The sequence below is a fragment of the Bubalus bubalis genome, chromosome 4 (genome assembly GCF_019923935.1).
Source record: "Bubalus bubalis isolate 160015118507 breed Murrah chromosome 4, NDDB_SH_1, whole genome shotgun sequence".
NCBI lineage: Eukaryota > Metazoa > Chordata > Mammalia > Artiodactyla > Bovidae > Bubalus > Bubalus bubalis.
This window is the reverse complement of record NC_059160.1, coordinates 8341135-8361822: the sequence shown is the minus strand read 5'-3', so window position 1 is coordinate 8361822 and position 20688 is coordinate 8341135. Positions and strand designations below refer to the sequence as shown.

General features: G+C 44.0%; 1 protein-coding gene across 13 annotated transcripts in view; it reads left to right on the top strand.

Annotated features, from left to right (window-relative positions):
- Positions 1-20688, top strand: part of TNRC6B (trinucleotide repeat containing adaptor 6B) — a 251648-nt gene that overhangs the window by 195207 nt on the left and 35753 nt on the right. For 12 of the 13 annotated variants that reach the window (XM_044940839.2, XM_044940841.2, XM_044940840.2 and 9 more), the window contains 7 exons: positions 2051-2392; positions 4709-7057; positions 9794-9952; positions 13366-13541; positions 15761-15835; positions 16991-17036; positions 20124-20272. In XM_044940839.2, the coding sequence (XP_044796774.1) occupies positions 2051-2392; positions 4709-7057; positions 9794-9952; positions 13366-13541; positions 15761-15835; positions 16991-17036; positions 20124-20272 (3296 nt within the window). The remainder of the gene's footprint in view (positions 1-2050; positions 2393-4708; positions 7058-9793; positions 9953-13365; positions 13542-15760; positions 15836-16990; positions 17037-20123; positions 20273-20688) is intronic. The other variant, XM_006071279.4, reaches the window with a different exon arrangement.

Here is a 20688-nt window from a genome sequence, read left to right as displayed (position 1 = left end):
GTCAAGGGGTAGCCCCATTTTAATATGACTTTATTGCTTATGGGCCATTGTTCCTCTAATGTGATGGTGGGAAAATGCCCTGGGAGCTTTGCAGAGAATCTTATACAGTGTAGGATGTCTACCAGATTTCTTCCACTGCGCTATGAGTGATTCAGAGTTGGTCCAACTGATGTTCAGATCTCAGCTCTATAGGCTCTTCTTACCATGTCTGATTCTATTTTAGGGAAATGAGTGACAAACCTGGTTACTTTAAAGTGGAGATTCTAGTCTTTTTATAGAAGGGTGGCCCTGTAGAAACATAATTCCTTCTGGCCTAAAAGCTAGTTGGGAAGAATTTTCCCCAGCCTTCATCAGCTTCTTGTTTGTTCTCATAGTAAGAGGAGAGGAGATTGGGAATGCCGTGTGCTATGGAATCTTCCAGACACAGATAGAAAATGAATCATTAAATAATTCATCTGTATTCATCCATTTGTCAGTCATTTATACATTGGTCTTTATAAGTCATGCAAAGTCCACTATATTAATAATACTGGGTTAGCCAAAAGTTAGTTCAGGTTTTTCTATAAGATGTTATGGAAAAACCCAAATGAACTTTTGAGTCAACACAATATTAGGCAATGGCCTATTTATTTTCTTGAGAAATATATTTATTTATTTATCCATTCATCCTCTCACCTCCCTTCCTTCCTGGGAGGCACAGTACTGCTTCATGGTTGGCTAAGGTTAGACCAGGGGTTTAAGCCTTGAAGTTATTTCAGGCTCTTACTCTTTTTTCTTCTTGTTACTCATAATATTCCCCAGTGTTCAGCGGGTGTAGATTGGGCCCCCTGATTTCTGATGATGTATCTCTCCCATAAAGGAGCCAGTTCAGTGAACAACCTGCTGACCCAGCATCATTTTAGCAGTCAGAGCAATACTGCCACCACGGCTGGCCCTCGCATGACTCTGGGGGTCAGGGATTCTGGCCTCAGAGTCATCGGAATTACCAGGCTGATTGTTTCTGTATTGCTGCCAGAGTGTGCTGCCAGGTAGATTTTCCTGGAAAGGGTGGAGTCTTTTGGTAGGATGAAGTGAGGGATTTGCCAGTCCAGAAGAACTTTCTCCGCTGGGTGAAAGGGAAGCCAGAGGGTCCAGCAGAGCTTCATAGTCATCTCACATGTTCCTCCCATCCTTCTTGTTTGCCATTTTACAAGGGAGGGAAACCTTAAATATTTAAACAGGAAAAATATCTACATTTTGAAATTTTTCGTTTAAATGAATAGTTGAAAAAAATACACATAAGGTCCACTTAATTTTTTTTTAATAAAAGCAAAGAGATTTATAACATTTCTAATGTTTACACAGAATGCCAAGCAAGTGTCTTTAAGTTCAGCTGGCTGTAGAAACCAAAACCACGTTGATCTTGAGATTCTGTAAGCCTGGTTTCCCTTTAGGGGTATATTTTGTGCCAGGCCCTAAGGAAGAAAGGTAAAAGATGGGTTCTTGCCATTGAGGGTCTTCTGACCTGGTGAGGAGAAGGATCTACAAATGGATAATCACCATATAAACAGTTTTTTCAATGGCACAGAGACGGACAACATGGTCCAGGAATGCACATGAAGGAGGCTGAGCATACCTAGTCCAGGGACTTTGGGTAAAGTTTCTTTAAGGATGTGGGTGGAGAGAAAGGGCTCTTGGGCTGAGAGCCTTGAACCTTTCCCCAGGGATTTTGCCTGGGGTCTGTGTGCACCCGACCTGCTAGGCAGCCCTTCAGAGGGCTCCACTGTTGATTTAGGGGAGTGAATGGTGCTTCCTTCCTTCTCCTTCTTAGTTAACGGAATGTCATTCTGTGATACCGCAGTGTTTGAATCCTTGTCACTGTCACTCTCCACCCTTTGCTCTCTCCAGTAAACTGAAGGTGCTGGAGGATCTGGAAACATCATGTCCCTCAGAGTAGGATGAAAGGAGCATTGTCTTATTGGAACCTATCTCATGGACACTTTCTTGAAAAAATAATCTTCATAAAAATACACTGGATTTCAAAGGCTGTTTCCTCATCTCTCTCTTTCAGTGCCCGAAGTGACGAAACCAAGTTTAAGCCAACCAGCGGCCGCCAGCCCAATTGGCAGCTCTCCATCGCCACCAGTCAATGGTGGCAACAATGCCAAAAGGGTGGCAGTGCCGAACGGACAACCGCCAAGCGCCGCCCGCTACATGCCTCGGGAGGTGCCGCCGCGATTCCGTTGCCAGCAGGACCACAAAGTGTTACTAAAACGTGGGCAGCCCCCTCCACCGTCCTGCATGCTCCTCGGGGGCGGGGCGGGGCCTCCTCCCTCCACGGCGCCCGGAGCAAACCCCAACAACGCACAAGTGGCAGGAGCGCTGCTGCAGAGCGAGGGTGGGACCGCACCAGGTAAGTGAGCCTCGGTCAGGCGAACGGGGGCAAGGGGGCCCGGGGCGGCTGCAGGGAGCCAGTGCGTCACTCTGTGTTGCCTGTCTAAAGTCCACAAGAAGCGTGGATTATACAGACTTAGTTAGTGTTAGACACTGAGTCGTGTCCGACTCTTTGCGACCCCCTGGACTGTAACCTGTCAGGCTCCTCTGTCCGTGGGATTCTCTAGGCAAGAACGCTGGAGTGGGTGACTATTCTTGTAGACTCTTGGGGTTATTCAGAAGATGGAGTAGGAGCCCAGTGTGAGATGTGTACCAGCATTTCTCTCCTGAAATTGGATTTCAGGGTCTGGCGAGTGTGCTCTTGGCCCGCTGCTCTTTGTCCACATTCTTCGGCTCCTTTTTTCCCTTCTTAGACGAGAGCGTTACAATTCAAGCCCCCATAGCCCCAGGTGCCTCTTCAGGTGTGAACTGGGGCAACTAGAAGTGAGACTAGTGCAGAGGCTGGTTCTGAATCTCAAGACGTGCATGTTTATGTTCCTCGAGCTCTGGGAACAGAGAGAGAATGGTCTCTTAGATTATAATGGAGAACTTAGGGGGAATTCCACATAATGCCATCCTTTTACTAGATTTTTAAGATCAATGTTTCTTTATAGAGAGCCCTAGATTTTGAGCTCTGTTAAAAACTGTATGTAGGTATAAGGAATCTTTACCTGAAGGGCTCTGCTGAAAGTTTTGAGAGTTTTTAATAGATGAATACTTAACAGCCAACAGCTAAGAACTTCCAAATATCATCCCCCATTTTTTAAAAAATTGTCAAAAGATTTCCACTTATTCTTACAAATGTTTTTTGAGACTACATTAAAATTCAGAGCTTGAAGACCATCAAGCATTGGCAAGGACAATGAATTGGTGGTTGTTAATGGTAGCATGCTTTATTCTAGTTCTAATTTGAACATACAATTGCCTAGAGAATTTTTTTTACCATCTTATGTGCAAAGTAAAGATGGAGAGAAAGCTGGCAGTGACATAGGCCTTCATACAGAGACAAGCCCTGTTCATGAGGCTTCCTTTGGTAGCCGTCAGGACAGGCCCAGCCCAGACAGAGAAAGGCCTCCTGGCCCTTCCTTCCTGGCCCCTCGTCACCAGCTGCAAAGGGAAGTGTGAGGGGGTGTTTGTGTCGGGCATTTCAGCAGCTGAGTCTCTCCAGGCCTGGACGTAGACGTGGGTCCAGCATGAGTCACTCTCCTGTTTACATTCTTAAAATCAAGGAGGCCCCTGATCTCAAGAGTTTGAGATTCTCCGCTTCCTTACTTTTATATGGCGCTATGTATTTTTTTTTTTTTTTTTTGAACTTCATATTGATTTAAAGCTGTTTGGGTAAAAAGAACTGAAATAAGTTTAGAGGAGATTATCGGTCTTAAAAACAGGTCATTCCCCCTCCCTTCCGCACCAATCAAATATGCTCTGAGCCAGACTCTTTTTATCAAGTTCCTTGGGCATACAAACTGATTCATGCTTGTCTGCCCCGGCATCTAGCTGGGTGGGCATTCATCATTCAGCAGCTGCTTACTGAGCAGCAGTGCCCTGGCTGCCACATGGAATTCAAACGTTAGCAAGATAGGTCTCTGCCTGGAGGGTAGGTGAATGCAATACACGGAGCAAAACAGCTCTAGAGAGAGAGGCTGTTTTCAGGTGGCGAGCTCAAAAAAACTTCATAGAAGTGGCACTTGAACTAGGCCCAGAAAGATGGATAGATTTCAGTGTGTGAATTCCCAAGGAAAAAACAATAGATGCCCATGGGGAATGGAGCCGGGGTGAGAAGGTGCAGTTTGTAGAGTGTGGGCATCGTCAGAGAAAGCAGGGAAAATGGAAAAGTAAGTGGGTCCCAGGTTGTGGAGCATCTTGGTGAGACCTCAGGCCCAAGAGTTTAGCTTTATTCTTACACACTACGAAACTCTCCAGTGCTTTCCATAGAGCAGTGATATAATCAAAGGTGTGCTTTACTAATACTAGGGGTGTTTAGAGTGGGTTGTAGCTGTAAAGCAAGGATAGGCTGTTAACTGCATTGTCTCAAGATACGGGAAGCCCCTTCTCTGTCCCTGGAAGTAGCACGAGGGTAGCTTTGAGAGGTCCTAGGGGTTAGAGTTAGCAACTACACCAGCCAGGCAAGACAGAAGCGACGACTCAGACAGGCATGACACAGTTAAGTAAGGCAGGCAGTGGGCAGAGAACTAGTTTGTGGGGAAGTGACGAGCTCACTTTTGGGGCAGTTTGAGCTCGAGGTGTTGAGATGATGCGCGTGCCACTGTGATTAATGACACCATCTCTTTCTCAGAGTCAACCCTTGGAGGTGCTGCTGCTTCAAATTATGCAAATTCCACTTGGGGCCCGGGAGCCTCCTCCAACAGCGGCGCCTCCTCCAACCCCATTCACATCTGGGACAAGGTGATTGTAGACGGGTCTGACATGGAAGAGTGGCCTTGCATTGCCAGCAAAGACACTGAGTCTTCTTCCGAAAACACCACCGATAACAACAGTGCCTCGAACCCTGGCTCTGAGAAGAGCACTCTGCCAGGAAGCACCACTAGTAACAAAGGAAAAGGGAGCCAGTGCCAGTCTGCAAGTTCCGGGAACGAATGTAATCTTGGGGTCTGGAAATCTGACCCTAAGGCTAAATCTGTTCAATCTTCCAACTCTACTACGGAGAGCAACAATGGACTAGGAAACTGGAGGAATGTGAGTGGTCAGGAGAGAATTGGACCTGGCTCTGGCTTCAGCAACTTTAACCCAAATAGCAACCCATCTGCCTGGCCAGCGCTGGTCCAAGAAGGAAATTCTAGGAAAGGGGCATTGGAAACGGAGACTAGTAATTCCAATGCACAGGTTAGCACAGTAGGTCAGGCATCCAGGGAACAGCAGTCAAAGATGGAAAATGCGGGTGTTAATTTTGTTGTCTCTGGCAGAGAGCAGGCTCAAATTCATAACACTGATGGACCAAAAAATGGAAACACTAACTCCTTGAACTCAAGTTCACCAAACCCCATGGAGAATAAGGGAATGCCCTTTGGGATGGGCTTGGGGAACGCCTCCAGGAGCACTGATGCCCCTTCACAAAGCACTGGAGATCGAAAGACTGGGAGTGTTGGATCTTGGGGTGCAGCTAGGGGGCCTTCTGGAACTGACACAGCCTCTGGACAAAGCAATTCTGGAAACAATGGGAACAATGGAAAGGAGAGAGAGGAGTCCTGGAAAGGAGCTCCTGTTCAGAAATCAACTGGGTCAAAAAGTGACTCTTGGGACAACAATAACAGGTCTACGGGTGGGTCCTGGAACTTTGGCCCTCAGGACTCTAATGACAACAAATGGGGTGAAGGGAACAAAATGACATCCGGGGTCTCTCAGGGAGAATGGAAACAGCCGACTGGGTCTGACGAGTTGAAAATTGGAGAATGGAGTGGTCCAAACCAACCAAATTCTAGCACTGGAGCATGGGACAATCAGAAGGGCCACCCCCTCCCTGAAAACCAAGGCAATGCCCAGGCTCCCTGTTGGGGAAGATCTTCCAGCTCCACGGGAAGTGAAGTTGGAGGTCAAAGCACTGGAAGCAACCACAAAGCAGGAAGTAGTGACAGTCACAATTCTGGCCGTCGGTCGTACCGGCCCACACATCCTGATTGTCAGGCTGTCTTGCAGACTCTTTTGAGCCGAACTGATTTGGACCCCAGGGTGCTCTCAAACACTGGCTGGGGCCAAACTCAAATTAAGCAGGACACAGTGTGGGACGTTGAAGAGGTGCCAAGGCCCGAGGGGAAATCTGACAAAGGAACTGAGGGGTGGGAGAGCGCTGCCACACAGACCAAGAGCTCAGGGGGCTGGGGAGACGCACCCAGCCAAAGCAATCAAATGAAGTCTGGATGGGGAGAGCTCTCAGCCTCTACAGAGTGGAAAGACCCCAAGAACACAGGAGGCTGGAATGACTATAAGAACAACAACTCTTCCAACTGGGGAGGAGGACGACCGGACGAGAAGACATCTTCCTCTTGGAATGAGAACTCTAGCAAGGATCAGGGGTGGGGAGGTGGACGCCAGCCCAACCAAGGATGGACTTCTGGAAAGAATGGTTGGGGAGAGGAGGTGGATCAGGCGAAAACCAGCAATTGGGAAAATGCTGCAAGTAAACCTGTGTCCGGGTGGGGCGAAGGTGGGCAGAGTGAAATCGGGACTTGGGGGAGTGGTGGGAACGCAAGCCTGGCTTCCAAAGGCGGGTGGGAAGACTGCAAAAGGTCTCCGGCATGGACGGAGACAGGCAGACAGCCCAGTTCCTGGAACAAACAGCACCAACAGCAGCAGCCGCCACAGCAGCTACCACCACCACAACCTGAAGCCTCTGGCTCCTGGGGAGGCCCAGCCCCACCACCGCCAGGCAACGGACGACCTTCCAATTCCAACTGGAGCAGCGGGCCGCAGCCAGTAACCCCCAAGGATGAGGAACCCAGCGGTTGGGAAGAGCCATCCCCGCAGTCGATCAGTCGGAAGATGGACATTGACGATGGCACTTCCGCGTGGGGAGACCCCAACAGTTATAACTACAAGAATGTGAATCTGTGGGATAAGAATTCCCAAGGGGGCCCAGCACCTCGAGAAGCAAACCTGCCTACCCCGATGACCGGCAAATCAGCATCAGGTAGGCGATGGCTTTTTCTTACAGGTTTTGTTGAAGAAAAGCAATCCTAAACCAAGGCATTTTTATTAAGAGGTATTTATTGAACTTAGCTTCATTCTGAGACTCTTTCCTGCTTTAACTGTAGGCTGTTGTCAACAAAAGTTCTCTTTACATCAAACGTTGGTGACGACAGATGCTGGTGGTACATGGTAATGCTCTTTCTTGGCAGAAGGGAAAGGTGGCTTCCCTGGGTTAGTCTCCCCCCTATTTTATTTTTTATTTTTTTGGTAATTGTATCGGTCTGCAGAATCGAAAACATTTAGATTTTGCCAAACAAACTCTGCTCTAGATTTAAAAATAAAGAATTAAAATAGGAGCAGAAATAGACCTAATTTCCGTTCCTGTTCTGCCTGTGGACACATCCTCTGTGCTGCTCTTTCCCCAGCAATGGGAAGCCGTCTGTGTCTGTTCTTGCAGAGGCCATCAGAAAACAGAGCCAAGCTGCGATCTGGAAAGTTTCCATCACTTTCCAGATGATTTTTAACAGTTAACCTCTGGAAGTGGCAAACTTCGTTATGTGGAGATTGTTGTTGTTGTTCAATCACTTGTGTCTGACTCTTTGCGACCCCATGGACCTCAGCACGCCAGGCTTCCCTGTCTTTCACTCTCTCCCAAAGTTTGCTCAGATTCATGTCCATGAGTCAGTGATGCTATCCAGCCATTTCATCCTCTGTCACCACCTTCTCCTTTTGCCCTCAGTCTTTCCCGGCATCAGGGTCTTTTCCAGTGAGTCAGCTCTTCACATCAGGTGGCCAAAGTATTCCATCACTTTCCAGATGATTTTTAACAGTTAACCTTTGGAAGTGGAACACTTCGTCATGTGGAGATTATCTCATGATAATCAGTTGTTCAGAATTAAACTTTCTTCCCTCCTTCTTTGGATAAGAAACATCTGCTGCTGCTGGTCGCTTCAGTCGTGTCCGACTCTGTGCAACCCCATAGACGGCAGCCCACCAGGATCCCCCGTCCCTGGGATTCTCCAGGCAAGAACACTGGAGTGGGGTGCCATTGCCTTCTCCAATGCATGAAAGTGAAAAGTGAAAGTGAAGTTGCTCAGTCGTGTCCGACTCAGCAACTCCATGAACTGCAGCCTACCAGGCTCCTCCATCCTTGGGATTTTCCAGGCAAGAGTACTGGAGTGGGGTGCCATTGCCTTCTCCGTAAGAAATATCATGCCTAGTAACTTAAAAGTAGTGTTGATAAAAACTTATAAAGGGAGGCGATTTTAAACAATTTTTAAAAATGTAGTGCCTGGTGATGGTTCTTAGTTTGGCATTGGCAACTTGAATGCCCTCATGTAAATCAGCAAATTAAAGGGATGCACCTTGCAGCCATGAAATTAAAAGACGCTTACTCCTTGGAAGGAAAGTTATGACCAACCTAGATTGCATATTCAAAAGCAGAGACATTACTTTGCCAACAAAGGTCCGTCTAGTCAAAGCTATGGTTTTTCCAGTGGTCATGTATGGATGTGAGAGTTGGACTGTAAAGAAAGCTGAGTGCCGAAGAATTGATGCTTTTGAACTGTGGTGTTGGAAAAGACTCTTGAGAGTCCCTTGGAGTGCAAGGAGGTCCAACCAGTTCATCCTAAAGGAGATCAATCCTGGGTGTTCTTTGGAAGGACTGATGCTGAAGCTGAAACTCCAATACTTTGGCCACCTGATGCGAAGAGCTGACTCATTAGAAAAGACTCTAATGCTGGGAGGGATTGGGGGCAGGAGGAGAAGGGGATGACAGAGGATGAGATAGCTGAATGGCATCACCGACTCGATGGACATGAGTTTGCGTAGACTCCATGAGTTGGTGATGGACAGGGAGGCCTGGCGTGCTGCGATTCATGGGGTCACAAAGAGTCAGACATGACTGAGCGACTGAACTGAACCCTTAATTTGTTTGCATTATTTGAGTTAAAATTAATCATAATACTTAATTTTCCACTCTCCAAAGTAAGTCTAATGTTCAGTGAATCCAGTTATGAAATGATTACTTTCAGCTAGTTCTGGATTTTTAATATATATTGAAACGAAAACAAAAGGAAATGAAAATGAACATTTGCTCATTAATTCCCTATCTAGAACATCTAAAAAAATTTCTTCATATAGTAAAAACCTTCAAACTATATAGAAAAGCAAAAGGTAATAAATAAAAGAATCTTAACCTTTAGGGTCTCTCCTTGCAGGTTTTAGAACTTTGTGTGCCAATCAGAAATTTTGTTCATGCCTATAGCAAAATAGGTATATTTTGGTACAATAGGGGAAATTGTACTATATACACTGTTCTTCACCATGCTTTTGTCATTATTCTTCAAAACTTTTCATGTTAACGCATTTCTGTCTTTTCATTGCTTCGTTCGTATATAGTATTCACTTGATGGGCAATTCACGATTGGTCTGACTGGTCCCTGTTTCATAGATATTTAGGTTGCTTCCAAATATTTTCTGACAGTGATGCCATGAGCATTGTTGTACATGTAATTTCATCTACTTTTGCAAGTACATGTATGGTATGATATCCTGGCGGTGGAATTACTAGACCAGAAGTTAGAGTGCCAGTGCCAGGTGTCCTCCATGTAGGTGGTGTCCACATTTCTATTTCCACCCATAGAATTCAGGAGGTCCTGTTCCTCCTCCCTTCACCCCCGCTGGATACTGCAGCATTCATAAATCATTCTTTGAGATGCATCTCCTTTCTTTACAGTCTGGAGCAAAAGCACACCATCTGCTCCAGATAATGGTACTTCAGCTTGGGGTGAGCCAAACGAAAGCAGTCCTGGGTGGGGCGAGATGGATGACACGGGAGCGTCGACAACAGGCTGGGGGACTGCACCCTCCAATGCTCCAAATGCCATGAAACCTAGTAAGTACACGGCACTCTTTTTGAGGGAGTCTCTTAATTTGGAGAGTCACACATTTGGGGGAGGGCTGTTGTTACATTATCAGTTCAACGAGGTTCAGGACCTTGCATCTTTAGTAAATGGTTAGCAGCAAATGATGGAGACGTGGCTTGGCATATGTAAAAATGCTTACAGTGAACTTAAAGTCATAAGTTAGTATTATTGATTTCATTTTTAAAAAATATTTACTCTCTCAGCTATGGTGGGTCTTAGTTGCGGCACGAATGCTCTTCCTTGTGGCACGTGGAATCTTAGTTCCCCAGCCAGGGATCAAACCAGAGCCCCCCTGTTTTGGGAACATGGAGTCTTAGCCACTGGACCACCAGGGAAATCCCTCCTTTTAACTTAAGTTTAATGTCTGGCCAGAACTGAAATTTTGATGTGCCTTTTCTCCCATAGTAAGTTAAACTTTGCTCACTATATCTACTTTGCATTTCTACTCTCATGTTGGTATAAGTTAAAAAAAATAATAATTCCTGGCATTTAACATGGAACAAGGTCTCTGCTGCCCAGTGACTTCATCCTTCTGCTCCTTTCTTTCCCCTTTGTCTCTCTTCTCATAGTCCCACCCACACAGGGACATTTAAGGTTTCTTGAACCCAAAAAAGATTTCTTCATTTCAATTTTTTAAACAAAGCACGTCACACTTATTCATAATCACTGACAATCTAAGCTATACTTGATCCAGCTGGCAATGTGTACTCACAGTAATTTGCAAAACTTCGTAAATGGATGCTGCAGGACGTCCCATTGGATGATCCTCAGTTGAAAAATTTAATTTCAAGTGCCTGTTTTCACTTTTTTGTAGTTTTCTTAAGAACTATTCCAACGTCTCTTTTCTACCATATTGCAGAGTTACAGGATTGTCTTTTGATTAAAAAAAGTGGTCAGACTGAATTCTCTGAATTGGAACAAGAATAAATTCCATTGTCAAGTTTATTTTATGATGTTTATGATTCTGACCATACCACAGAATGGAGTATCATCTTAGCTCTCTGTATTCTGGAAACTCACTCTTGTGCCTGTGTAATTTGACTGCATTTTGAAAATGACAAATCTCCTTCACTTCATAGAAACAGCTTGATAAAGAATTTGATCTTGTCTTGAATTTCATTGTAAAATTGGTTCTGTCATCATGGGAAATACCATTCTGTAGACTTGGAACAGACCCAGAATGCTGTTGAACGGCATAAACCAGACCCTTGGCACAAGGAGGCACGTTAGCAATACTTCGAAGATTTTTATGTGTCTTTCCCAACTTCGGGATCATCTTTCTTCCATCACAGAAATCACTTTTCTCCAGATTAAAAAAGGCTTCTACTCACTGGGATCATCTGTATCTATAGCTAAAGCTGTAGTTACCTTTCCCCCTCCTCTGGTAATTTGAACGTGTAATAGTCAGGGGAAGGGGCTAGATGGTCACAGCCTACTAATCAGTGCTCATGGTAATTTAACCTGTGATCTTGTCTAGACTATAGATGTCGTAAATCTGGTGTGGACTCCATGACTTCAGTATTGGAGCTCTCTATATTTTTAATCTGTCTACAAGAAATTGTTTGTTAAAAGTGCAGCTCCTTTCTCTCGAAGAAGGGTTACATGGATGTCTTTCTTCTTTAAAAGGGTCAATATGTCACTTATGTTGGGTCTTTAATTCCTGTTGCTTGTCAGAGGATGTATAAAGCCTGTGCTTACATAATAGTGGGTAACCTCCTGTGCTGGAGAAATGGTCCTTATTATCCAGAAGCGGGGAGAACAGCCCCCAGGCCCTGCCTCTTGCTGCTCAGTCACAGAGCCCCTGCAAAGGGGGGCGCTTAGTGAACCCCATAGAGGGTTCATCCCAAGGTTCACTTGGATGTTGCTGGGAGATGATGCCACCGTCTGAGGAAATTGACTTCCTAGCTGTCTGCCTACTTGATTGGTGCCTGGATGGCATCATAGGCCTGGTCCCAGAGCCTGGCAGCAGAAAGGCCTGGTAAAGCCACTTTTCTGGCTCTAGACTCTTCGTGTGAAGCCATCTGAATCAATTAACTCCCTCCATGCATGTCTTGTCATTTTGTTAATTGAAGGTGTGGATGGAGCTTCTGGGCTTCTCAGATTCTGGCAAAGAATCTGCCTGTAGTGTGGGAGACATAGGTTCAATCCCTGCGTTGGGAAGATCCCCTGGAGAAGGGAATGGCTACCCACTCCAGTAATCTTGCCTGGAGAATCCCATGGAGAGTGGAGCCCAGCCTATTACAGTCCATGGGGTTGCACACGGACTGAGCGACTAACGCTTTCATACCTTTTCATGGAGCTCCTAGGTGGGATAGTTTATTTCCTTTCTTCTATCATTACCAGAAAGTGTATCCATACAAAATTTTCAGAAGGAGATTAAGGATTTATCCCAATCTCCAAATTCAAGATCTTTGTTTAAGGGAAAATGTTGGTGGAATTGACTGTGGAGCCTGATGATGACCTAGTTCCTTGAACAGTTGAGCACTGGTTTCCCTGTCTTTGTTCTCCCTTCCATATTCTGTCTCCTACATTTCCTCCTCCTGTCTTTTATTTTATTTATTTATTGACTATTTATTTAGCTGGACCAGGTCTTAGTTACAGAATGTGAACTCTTATTTGTGGCATGTGGGATTTAATTCCCCAATCAGGGATCAAACCCAAGCCCCCTCCATTGGAAGCATGGAGTCTAGCCACTGAACCACCAAGGAAGTCCCTCCTCTGCCCGTCTTTAAAAGCCATTGCTTATACATTGTCTTTGCCTAGGATCTTTTTAGTATCCAGTACATTTCAAGTCTGTAAATCTAGTAACTTTCAAATTTTCATGGCTATTTCTGAATTTCTCTTCTTTCACTGTAATTTTGATATTCAAAATCTAATACAGTTTTCTTTTTTCCGTCCATCTTTCATGTCCTTTTCTTTACCCCAAATAAGGTTGACAGTTGTTTTTTATCCTGCCTCATATTTGTAAAATCCGTTACAAAGTACACCACGTATTTCCTTTCAGGAGGGTAAAACTAAGAAGTGCAGTACAACATTCTCATTAAGAGTAACAGATTTCTCTTAATTTAAGTGTGAAATTTCTTGTAAGTAGTGATAGGTTCTTTTCAGTTGGGGGATTTCTGTCAACACTCTGTAAGGGGAAAAATCATTGAACTGGAAGCCAGGAAATCTTGATTTGTGGTTTATGAACTTACTGTGTATGTTTGACCCTTTTGGAGTTTCCATTCTGCTCTCTAAAGTTGGGAGAATATTTGCCTCGCCATACAGACAGATACTGGATACAATTACAAATACACTAAAATGCTGCATTTATAAGGAATGATCGTTGTGGGTTTTGTTATATATAGCCATTGCATACAGTTGGCTCTTTCTTTTCTTAAAGATTCCAAATCTATGCAAGATGGCTGGGGGGAGAATGACGGGCCAGTGGCAGGAACTCGCCATCCCAGCTGGGAAGAGGAGGATGATGGAGGAGTCTGGAACACTGCCGGCTCTCAGGGAAGCGCTTCCTCCCACAACTCAGCAAGCTGGGGACAAGGAGGAAAGAAACAAATGAAGGTAGGCCACGTTAGAGGTGCCTGAACTTGTGTATTCATTATTAGAAGGCAGAACAGAGAGTGTTTTAGTGGAAGAAGCCACGGTGCTGAAGACCTTGCCGTCTTCAGTGATGGAGAAAATACTTCAGAACACGTAACTGCTTCCTCTTTACCCCTCATCTTCCCTACCTTGACGTCTCTAACTACAAAATCCTCGCTGTGGATAAAATGGAATTTTCAAAGAAACAATATTTTTCTTCTTACTTCATTTTCCAAACTTTAAGGACACCCTTTATAAATGTTTTACGCTTTTGTGTTCTAAAGCCTGATCAGTCCTTAGAGTAGGTCTCCCTGAATATGTAGAAGGGAAACCATGGTAATACAGTTCCTCCAACAACAATCAACATGACTCATTTTTGTCTGATTTGGGAAATTCCAAGGCCCAAAATCCTTTCTTAACAAAATGAGGTGCCAGTGCATAACCCTGCATTAGCAGCTAGGTGATTTATCTCCATCCAGTTGTGTCCTACACTTTTTATTTTCTGGATTGTAGAGCAACTTAGTTTCTCTTTTGATTTTCATAGTTTAATGACTTTGGTTTTCAATCTAGAACCTGAATGACTCTCAGTAGAAGCCCTCTTTTTTCATTCCAGCTTCTCATTCTACAAATACATTAAGGGGAAAAAAGTTGGGCAGCCACATATGTTATTTCAGCACGGGAGCCTTGCTGCTGTAAGAAACACTTCTTAACTAAAACTCCTGGTTTTCAGGTACTGGACGCCATTTTAGAAGGTCCTCAGTTGACCAAGGGCTGTACCTTCATCCCCTTCACTTACGGGATTTTGTTCTGAATACAATTACTTTCTTTTATAGCCTGAGAATGCAGGTTGTTTGTTAGAAACATTTTGTTTAAGCAGTCATTTACAGTTTTCCCCCATAAACGACTTTCATTTTCTTACTTCAGTCACAAAAGAAATTATTCCGTGAACTTTCTAACATTTTTAGTACATTTGCATTGTCTAGTCTACTGTGGCTTTCTTTTTATTATTTACAAATTAATAATGAGACCAGATCCTAGGAAGACTGCTGAGGTCAAAGCAACCAAGTGAAGGGTACTAGCCCCCTCAGGGAACTGCCAAGATTCAGTGAGTTTAACTGGGAATTAATTGTCTCTGTTCCACGACTGATGATTCTGACGTTTCTTATTGTGTGTGTGTGTGCATGGGCACGTGCGTATATTCCAGTATAGCTGACGTAAAATCGACTGTCTTAACCAATTATAAGTGCACAGTTCAGCATTGAGAGCATTCACATGCTGGTGCTGTCATCGCTGACATCTGTCCACAAAGCCCTTCTCATCTTGCAGCTGAAACTTTGTACCCATTGAACAGTAACTACCACTCCTCCCTCCAGGGAGGGCTTTTTTGACCTTTAAACCTGTAGAGGTACCTTAACACTTTCAAAAATAAAATTGACATGAGCAGTAGCATCAGAACACACAGAGAATTTTTACCTGGAGAATGCACACGTGCACAAAGCCCCATCATCTCCAGCCCCTACCAGGTTCCCATCATAGTTCCACTCACCTTCTCCATAGAAATAAAACTGGAGCTGATGTTCAACAGAGAAATTAGTTTGTCCCCTGAAGAAACAAACAAAAACCCACCCCTGCCTGCCTTTGCAGTAAACTTGGTGATGGTGTCTTCTGCTGACTTCTTTCCACTTTCCACAGAGCCCCGTGGCCTTAACACTCTGAAACAAGCAGATGAAAGTGCTGCGTAGATGAGCTCTTCCTCGTATCCACACAAAGAGTAATGACCAGTTTAAATAGGCTCCTTTCCAAATAACATGCACTGGCATCAAACTTTTTCTTGACTCCTAATAGAAACCAGCTTGGGTTACAAGGAGAAACTGAGAGGGAAAGGACTAGCTTGCAGGCGTTATATTTTACAAAATCTGATGTTGATCCTTTATAGGGTGAAAGCCCTAGCTGACCATTTATTTTTCTAGTTACTTCTAACTCAGTGCAGTGAATAATAGAACAAGAATGAAAACATTGATGTAACTAAGGCCTGTTACTTTTTTATACTAACAGATCTATCAAAATAACTATAGTTAAAGAGAAATAGTTATGGTTAAAAAAGGTAAACTCTTGGTTTTACATTTTTAGTCAGTACTTTTGCAACTCAGGAAGTTGAAATCAATTATTTGATTCTGAGGTTACATATTTCATTTCTGTAGTGCTCACTCAAAGGAGGAAACAGTGATTCATGGATGAATCCTCTTGCCAAACAGTTTTCAAATATGGGATTGCTGGTAAGTTTTATTTTTTCATAGGTGTACTATATCCCAGCTTTTACATTTAGTACAAATTTAAGACCACTGCCATATATAGGACAAAATTACAGATTTAGAAACTGGTTATGCAACATTCCTGATCTGGATGAGGCAATGTTTCTTCTCTGTTCCTTTTTTCTTAATGAAGTACTCCAGTATTTAAAGGTTACAGCTTTTAAATGTGTAGCCTTTGTATTCTTTCCTTAGAAGGTTAGGGAAGAAAGAGCCAAGGACTTAAAATGTGTATAACTTTTGCTGACTACTGTACCAGCTTTAATATTATATTAAAAAAAAAAAAAACTAGCCATAGCAGAATGACTAGGGAAACTATTTGTGATTAATTATATAGACAATTTTTGTAGAGCTGCTAGTTTTTTGGTCTTTGGGGAGCAATATGGGTCACCATGTCCCTGGTTGCCAAAAGACAGATGACTTGGCTGCACATTGCAAGATTTGATGACTTGACAAGTCACGAGAAGAAGTTGTCATCATTTGGCTGCCACTCATGAAATTTGATCCCGAGCCGGCTGGAACTTGAGGACAGGGGTGTATTTCTCCAAGCAGCTGTTTAGCTATCACTCTGTCCATAGATTTACTGAAGCTAATCTGATGTGAAAACTGAATTTAGGAATTAGAGGCACTGCTGCTGCTGCTGCTGCTACTAAGTCACGTCAGTCGTGTCCGACTCTGTGTGACCCCATAGACGGCAGCCCACCAGGCTCCGCTGTCCCTGGGATTCTCCAGGCAAGAACACTGGAGTGGGTGGCCATTTCCTTCCACAGTGCGTGAAAGTGAAAAGTGAAAGTGAAGTCGCTCAGTCTTGGCTGAGTCTTAGAGACCCCATGGACTGCAGCCCACCAGGCTCCTCTGTCCATGGGATTTTCTAGGCAAGAGTACTGGAGTGGGGTGCCATTGCCTTCTCCATAGAGGCACTAGCAGCAGTGAAAATTACTCATGAAAAGTGTTACTGTCTTCGTTCCAGTTGAAGATTCATTTCCAAGGACCTGGTATAGTCCTAGATGTAAAGTAAGAGTAAGCTGTGGTTCGTGCATGAATAATGTTGTTTCTTCTCTGATTTAAGTGTTTAATTCCAGACTTTAATCTTCCCTCACTGTTTTTTTTTTTTTTTTCCAGAGTCAAACTGAAGATAACCCAAGTAGCAAAATGGATTTGTCTGTAGGTGTGTATCCCTCCACTAAACAAGTGAAATATGTTGTTATTTGTGATCCTTTGTTGGGATCCCTGCTCACTTTGAGTTGGGATGGGTGCAGTTCCTAGACTCATATTCCAACTTGCTCTACGGAAGGTACCGTGCTCGACACTAGGTAGGGATTGAAAACTAATGACGACAAGAACCAAGGAGTGTAAATGAGCGGTGTGTGCCAGGTGTGAACAGTTGAAAAGCCACTGGTTCACCGTGGAGAGCCTGTGTACCACATAAAGGAGTCGGCCTTTGCTCGGCTCTTGGCACTTGTTGGCATGGACGAGTGTGTGCTCAGCTTTGCCAGATCCTCCATGTTCTCAAGAGAGGCCAGAAATTCTTCTATGGTTTTAGTTTTAAATATTGAGAACTAATCCAGATTTAAAAATAAAAAACAAAATGTTGTGGCCAAACACAAGCTGTCTGTGACCCTGCCAGAGTCATTCTCAGGTGGCCAGGCCTGTCTGCACAGAGATGTCATCAGTTCAGTCAGTTCAGCTCAGTCATGTCCGACTCTTTGCGACCCCATGGACTGCAGCACGCCAGGCTTCCCTGTTCATCACCAACTCCCAGAGTTTACTCAAACTCAGGTCCATCAAGTCAGTGATGCCATCCAACCATCTCATTCTCTGTCATCCCCTTCTCCTCCTACCTTCAGTCTTTCCCATCATCAGAGTCTTTTCCATTGAGTCAGTTCTTCACATCAAGTGGCCAAAGTATTGGAGTTTCCGCTTCAGCATCAGTCCTTCCAATGAATTTTCAGGACTGATTTCCTTTAGGATGGATTGGTTGGATCTCCTTGCAGTCCAAGGGACTCGCCAAGAGTCTTCTCCAACACCACAATTCAAAAGCATCAGTTTTTTGGCACTCAGCTTTCTTTATAGTCCAACTCTCACATCCATACGTGACTACTGAAAAAACCATAGCTTTGACTAGACGGAACTTTGCTGGCAAAGTAATGTCTCTGCTTTTTAATATACTATCTAGGTTGGTCATAACTTTTCTTCCAAGGAGCCAGAGTCTTTTAATTTCATGGCTGCAATCACCATCAGCACTGATTCTGGAGCCCCAAAATAGAAAGTCTGCACTATTTCCATTGTTTGCCCATCTATTTGCCGTGAAGTGATGGGACCTGACACCATGATGTTAGTTTTCTGAACGTTGAGTTTTAAACCAACTTTTTCACTCTCCTCTTTCACTTTCATCAAGAGGCTCTTCAGTTCTTTTTCGCTTTCTTCCATAAAGGTGGTGTCATCTGCATATCTGAGGTTGTTGATATTTCTCTCAGCAATCTTGATTCCAGCTTGTGCTTCATCTAGCCCAGCATTTCTCATGATGTACTCTGCATATAAGTTAAATAAGCAGGGCGACACTATACAGCCATGACATAATCCTTTCCCGATTTGGAACCAGTCTGTTCCATGTCCAGTTCTAACTGGTAACTTCTTGACCTGCATACAGATTTCTCAGGAGGCAGGTCAGGTCGTCTGGTATTCCCATCTCTTTAAGAATGTTCCACAGTCTGTTGTGATCCACACAGTCAGAGGCTTTGGTGTAGTCAGTAAAGCAGAAGTAGATGTTTTTCTGGAACTCTCTTGCTTTTTCAGTGATCCAACGGATGTTGGCAATTCTGCCTTTTCTAAATCCAGCTTGAACATCTGGAAGTTCACGGTTCATGTATTGTTGAAGCCTGGCTTGAAGAAATTTGAGCATTACTTTGCTAGCATGTGAAAATGAAAGTTACTCAGTTGTATCCGACTCTTTGCAACCCTGTGGACTGTACCGTCCATGGAATTCTCCAGGCTAAAATACTGGAGTGGGTAGCCTTTCCCTTCACCAGGGGATCTTCTCAACCCAGGGATTGGATCCAGGTGTCCCACATTGCAGGCAGTTTTTTTTTACCAGCTGAGCCACAAGGGAAGCCCTTGCTAGCCTGTGAGATGAGTGCAATTGTGCCGTAGTTTGAACATTCTTTGACATTGCCTTTCTTTGGGATTAGAATGAAAACGGACCTTTTCCAGTCCTGTGGTCACTGATGAGTTTTCCAAATTTGCTGGCATATTGAGTCATGTTAGGGACCAACTGCCCTTTGCAGGTAGAGCAGGTGCAGCATCAGCCCTTCAGCTGGGGGCTCTTCACAGTGATGCTGTTGCTCACCTGGAGGAACTTAAGAAAGAATCAAATCTGGAAGAAGAACAAACAGTCCTGGGAGATAAAAGAAACAGCCTGTGATCTGTGATACTCTTAAATAGAAGAATAACTTAAAAACGAGTTTCATGACATTGTACAACAGTGAATTCATAGACATATGGAAGAAAGGGGAATAGTCATTGCATCTGGGAGATGGCATTGTACCAGTAACCATCGCCCGTGTTCAACCCAAGAGTTATAAATTTTAGGGCAACAACCATGCCTCTTTGCTGTTTGTAGTCCTAATAATTACATTTCACAACTGGAACTATTTGTCTTGCAGATGCTAAAAAAGCAGCAAGATGCACATCTTCTCACTGAGGACATTTGAATATAAAAGCAAGATATAGTCATCAAACATGTCAATAACTAGTTTAAGTATCTTTTTAGTTAGATTTTGACTAGATTAGCCCTAAGACTCTTTCAGTCTTCCACAGAAAACCAGCTTCAGCTGATATATGTTGAGGGTTTTAGAGAGATTGTTTTGTTTTGTTTTTAAAGCATCCGTGTATGCTTCCATGGGCTTCCCTGGTGGCTCAGAGGGTAAAGCAACTGCCTACAATGTGGGACACCTGGGTTCGATCCCTGGGTCGGGAAGATCCCCTGGAGAAGGAAATGGCAATCCACTCCAGTACTCTTGCCTAAAAAATCCCTTGGATGGAGAAGCCTGGCAGGCTACAATCCATGGGGTAGCAAAGAGTTGGACACGACTGAGCAACTTCACTTTATGTTTCAGGGAGGACCACAGCAGCCTGAACAGTGAGAACTCTTCTGGTCTATACCTGCACGCCACAGAGGGTGTTGGGACAGGTCACTCTTGGTCATGAGGGAGACATTGAGGGTTAACATTTTCATTCTTTCTGTGTTACTTTTCAGGGAGCCTTCCAGATAAAAAATTTGATGTGGACAAGCGAGCAATGAATCTCGGGGATTTTAATGATATCATGAGGAAGGATCGATCTGGGTTCCGTCCACCTAATTCCAAAGACATGGGAACCACAGATAGTGGGCCTTATTTTGAGAAGGTGAGTTGACTCCTTGGTTTAAGATAATAATTCATGAGAACCACTTTGGTTCCCATTTGTCTTTTGATAGTTCATTCCAGAAGGAAGCATAGAATTACTGAATCAAATGGGAAAAAAAACTCAAGCATCACCTGCATTTGAACAGTGACATGAAAACAGTTGATGTTGATGGGTGATTAGGCAGCAGCTAGAACCACCTGTCTTTAGAATGCGAGCATTGTGAACAAGGTCTAAGTTTTGGGGAATTTATGAAGTTTGAGGGGGGTGTGGTCTGACTATAGTGGGGGAAATGCACGCTGAGAACATACAGAAGAAATTCTAGAGACAGAGTTATCTTGAATTCTTTTTTCTGCTACTGTTTAATTAAAAATTAAATTTTGAATCTTGTGCAGAAACTCTATGTCTCCTAAGGCCTT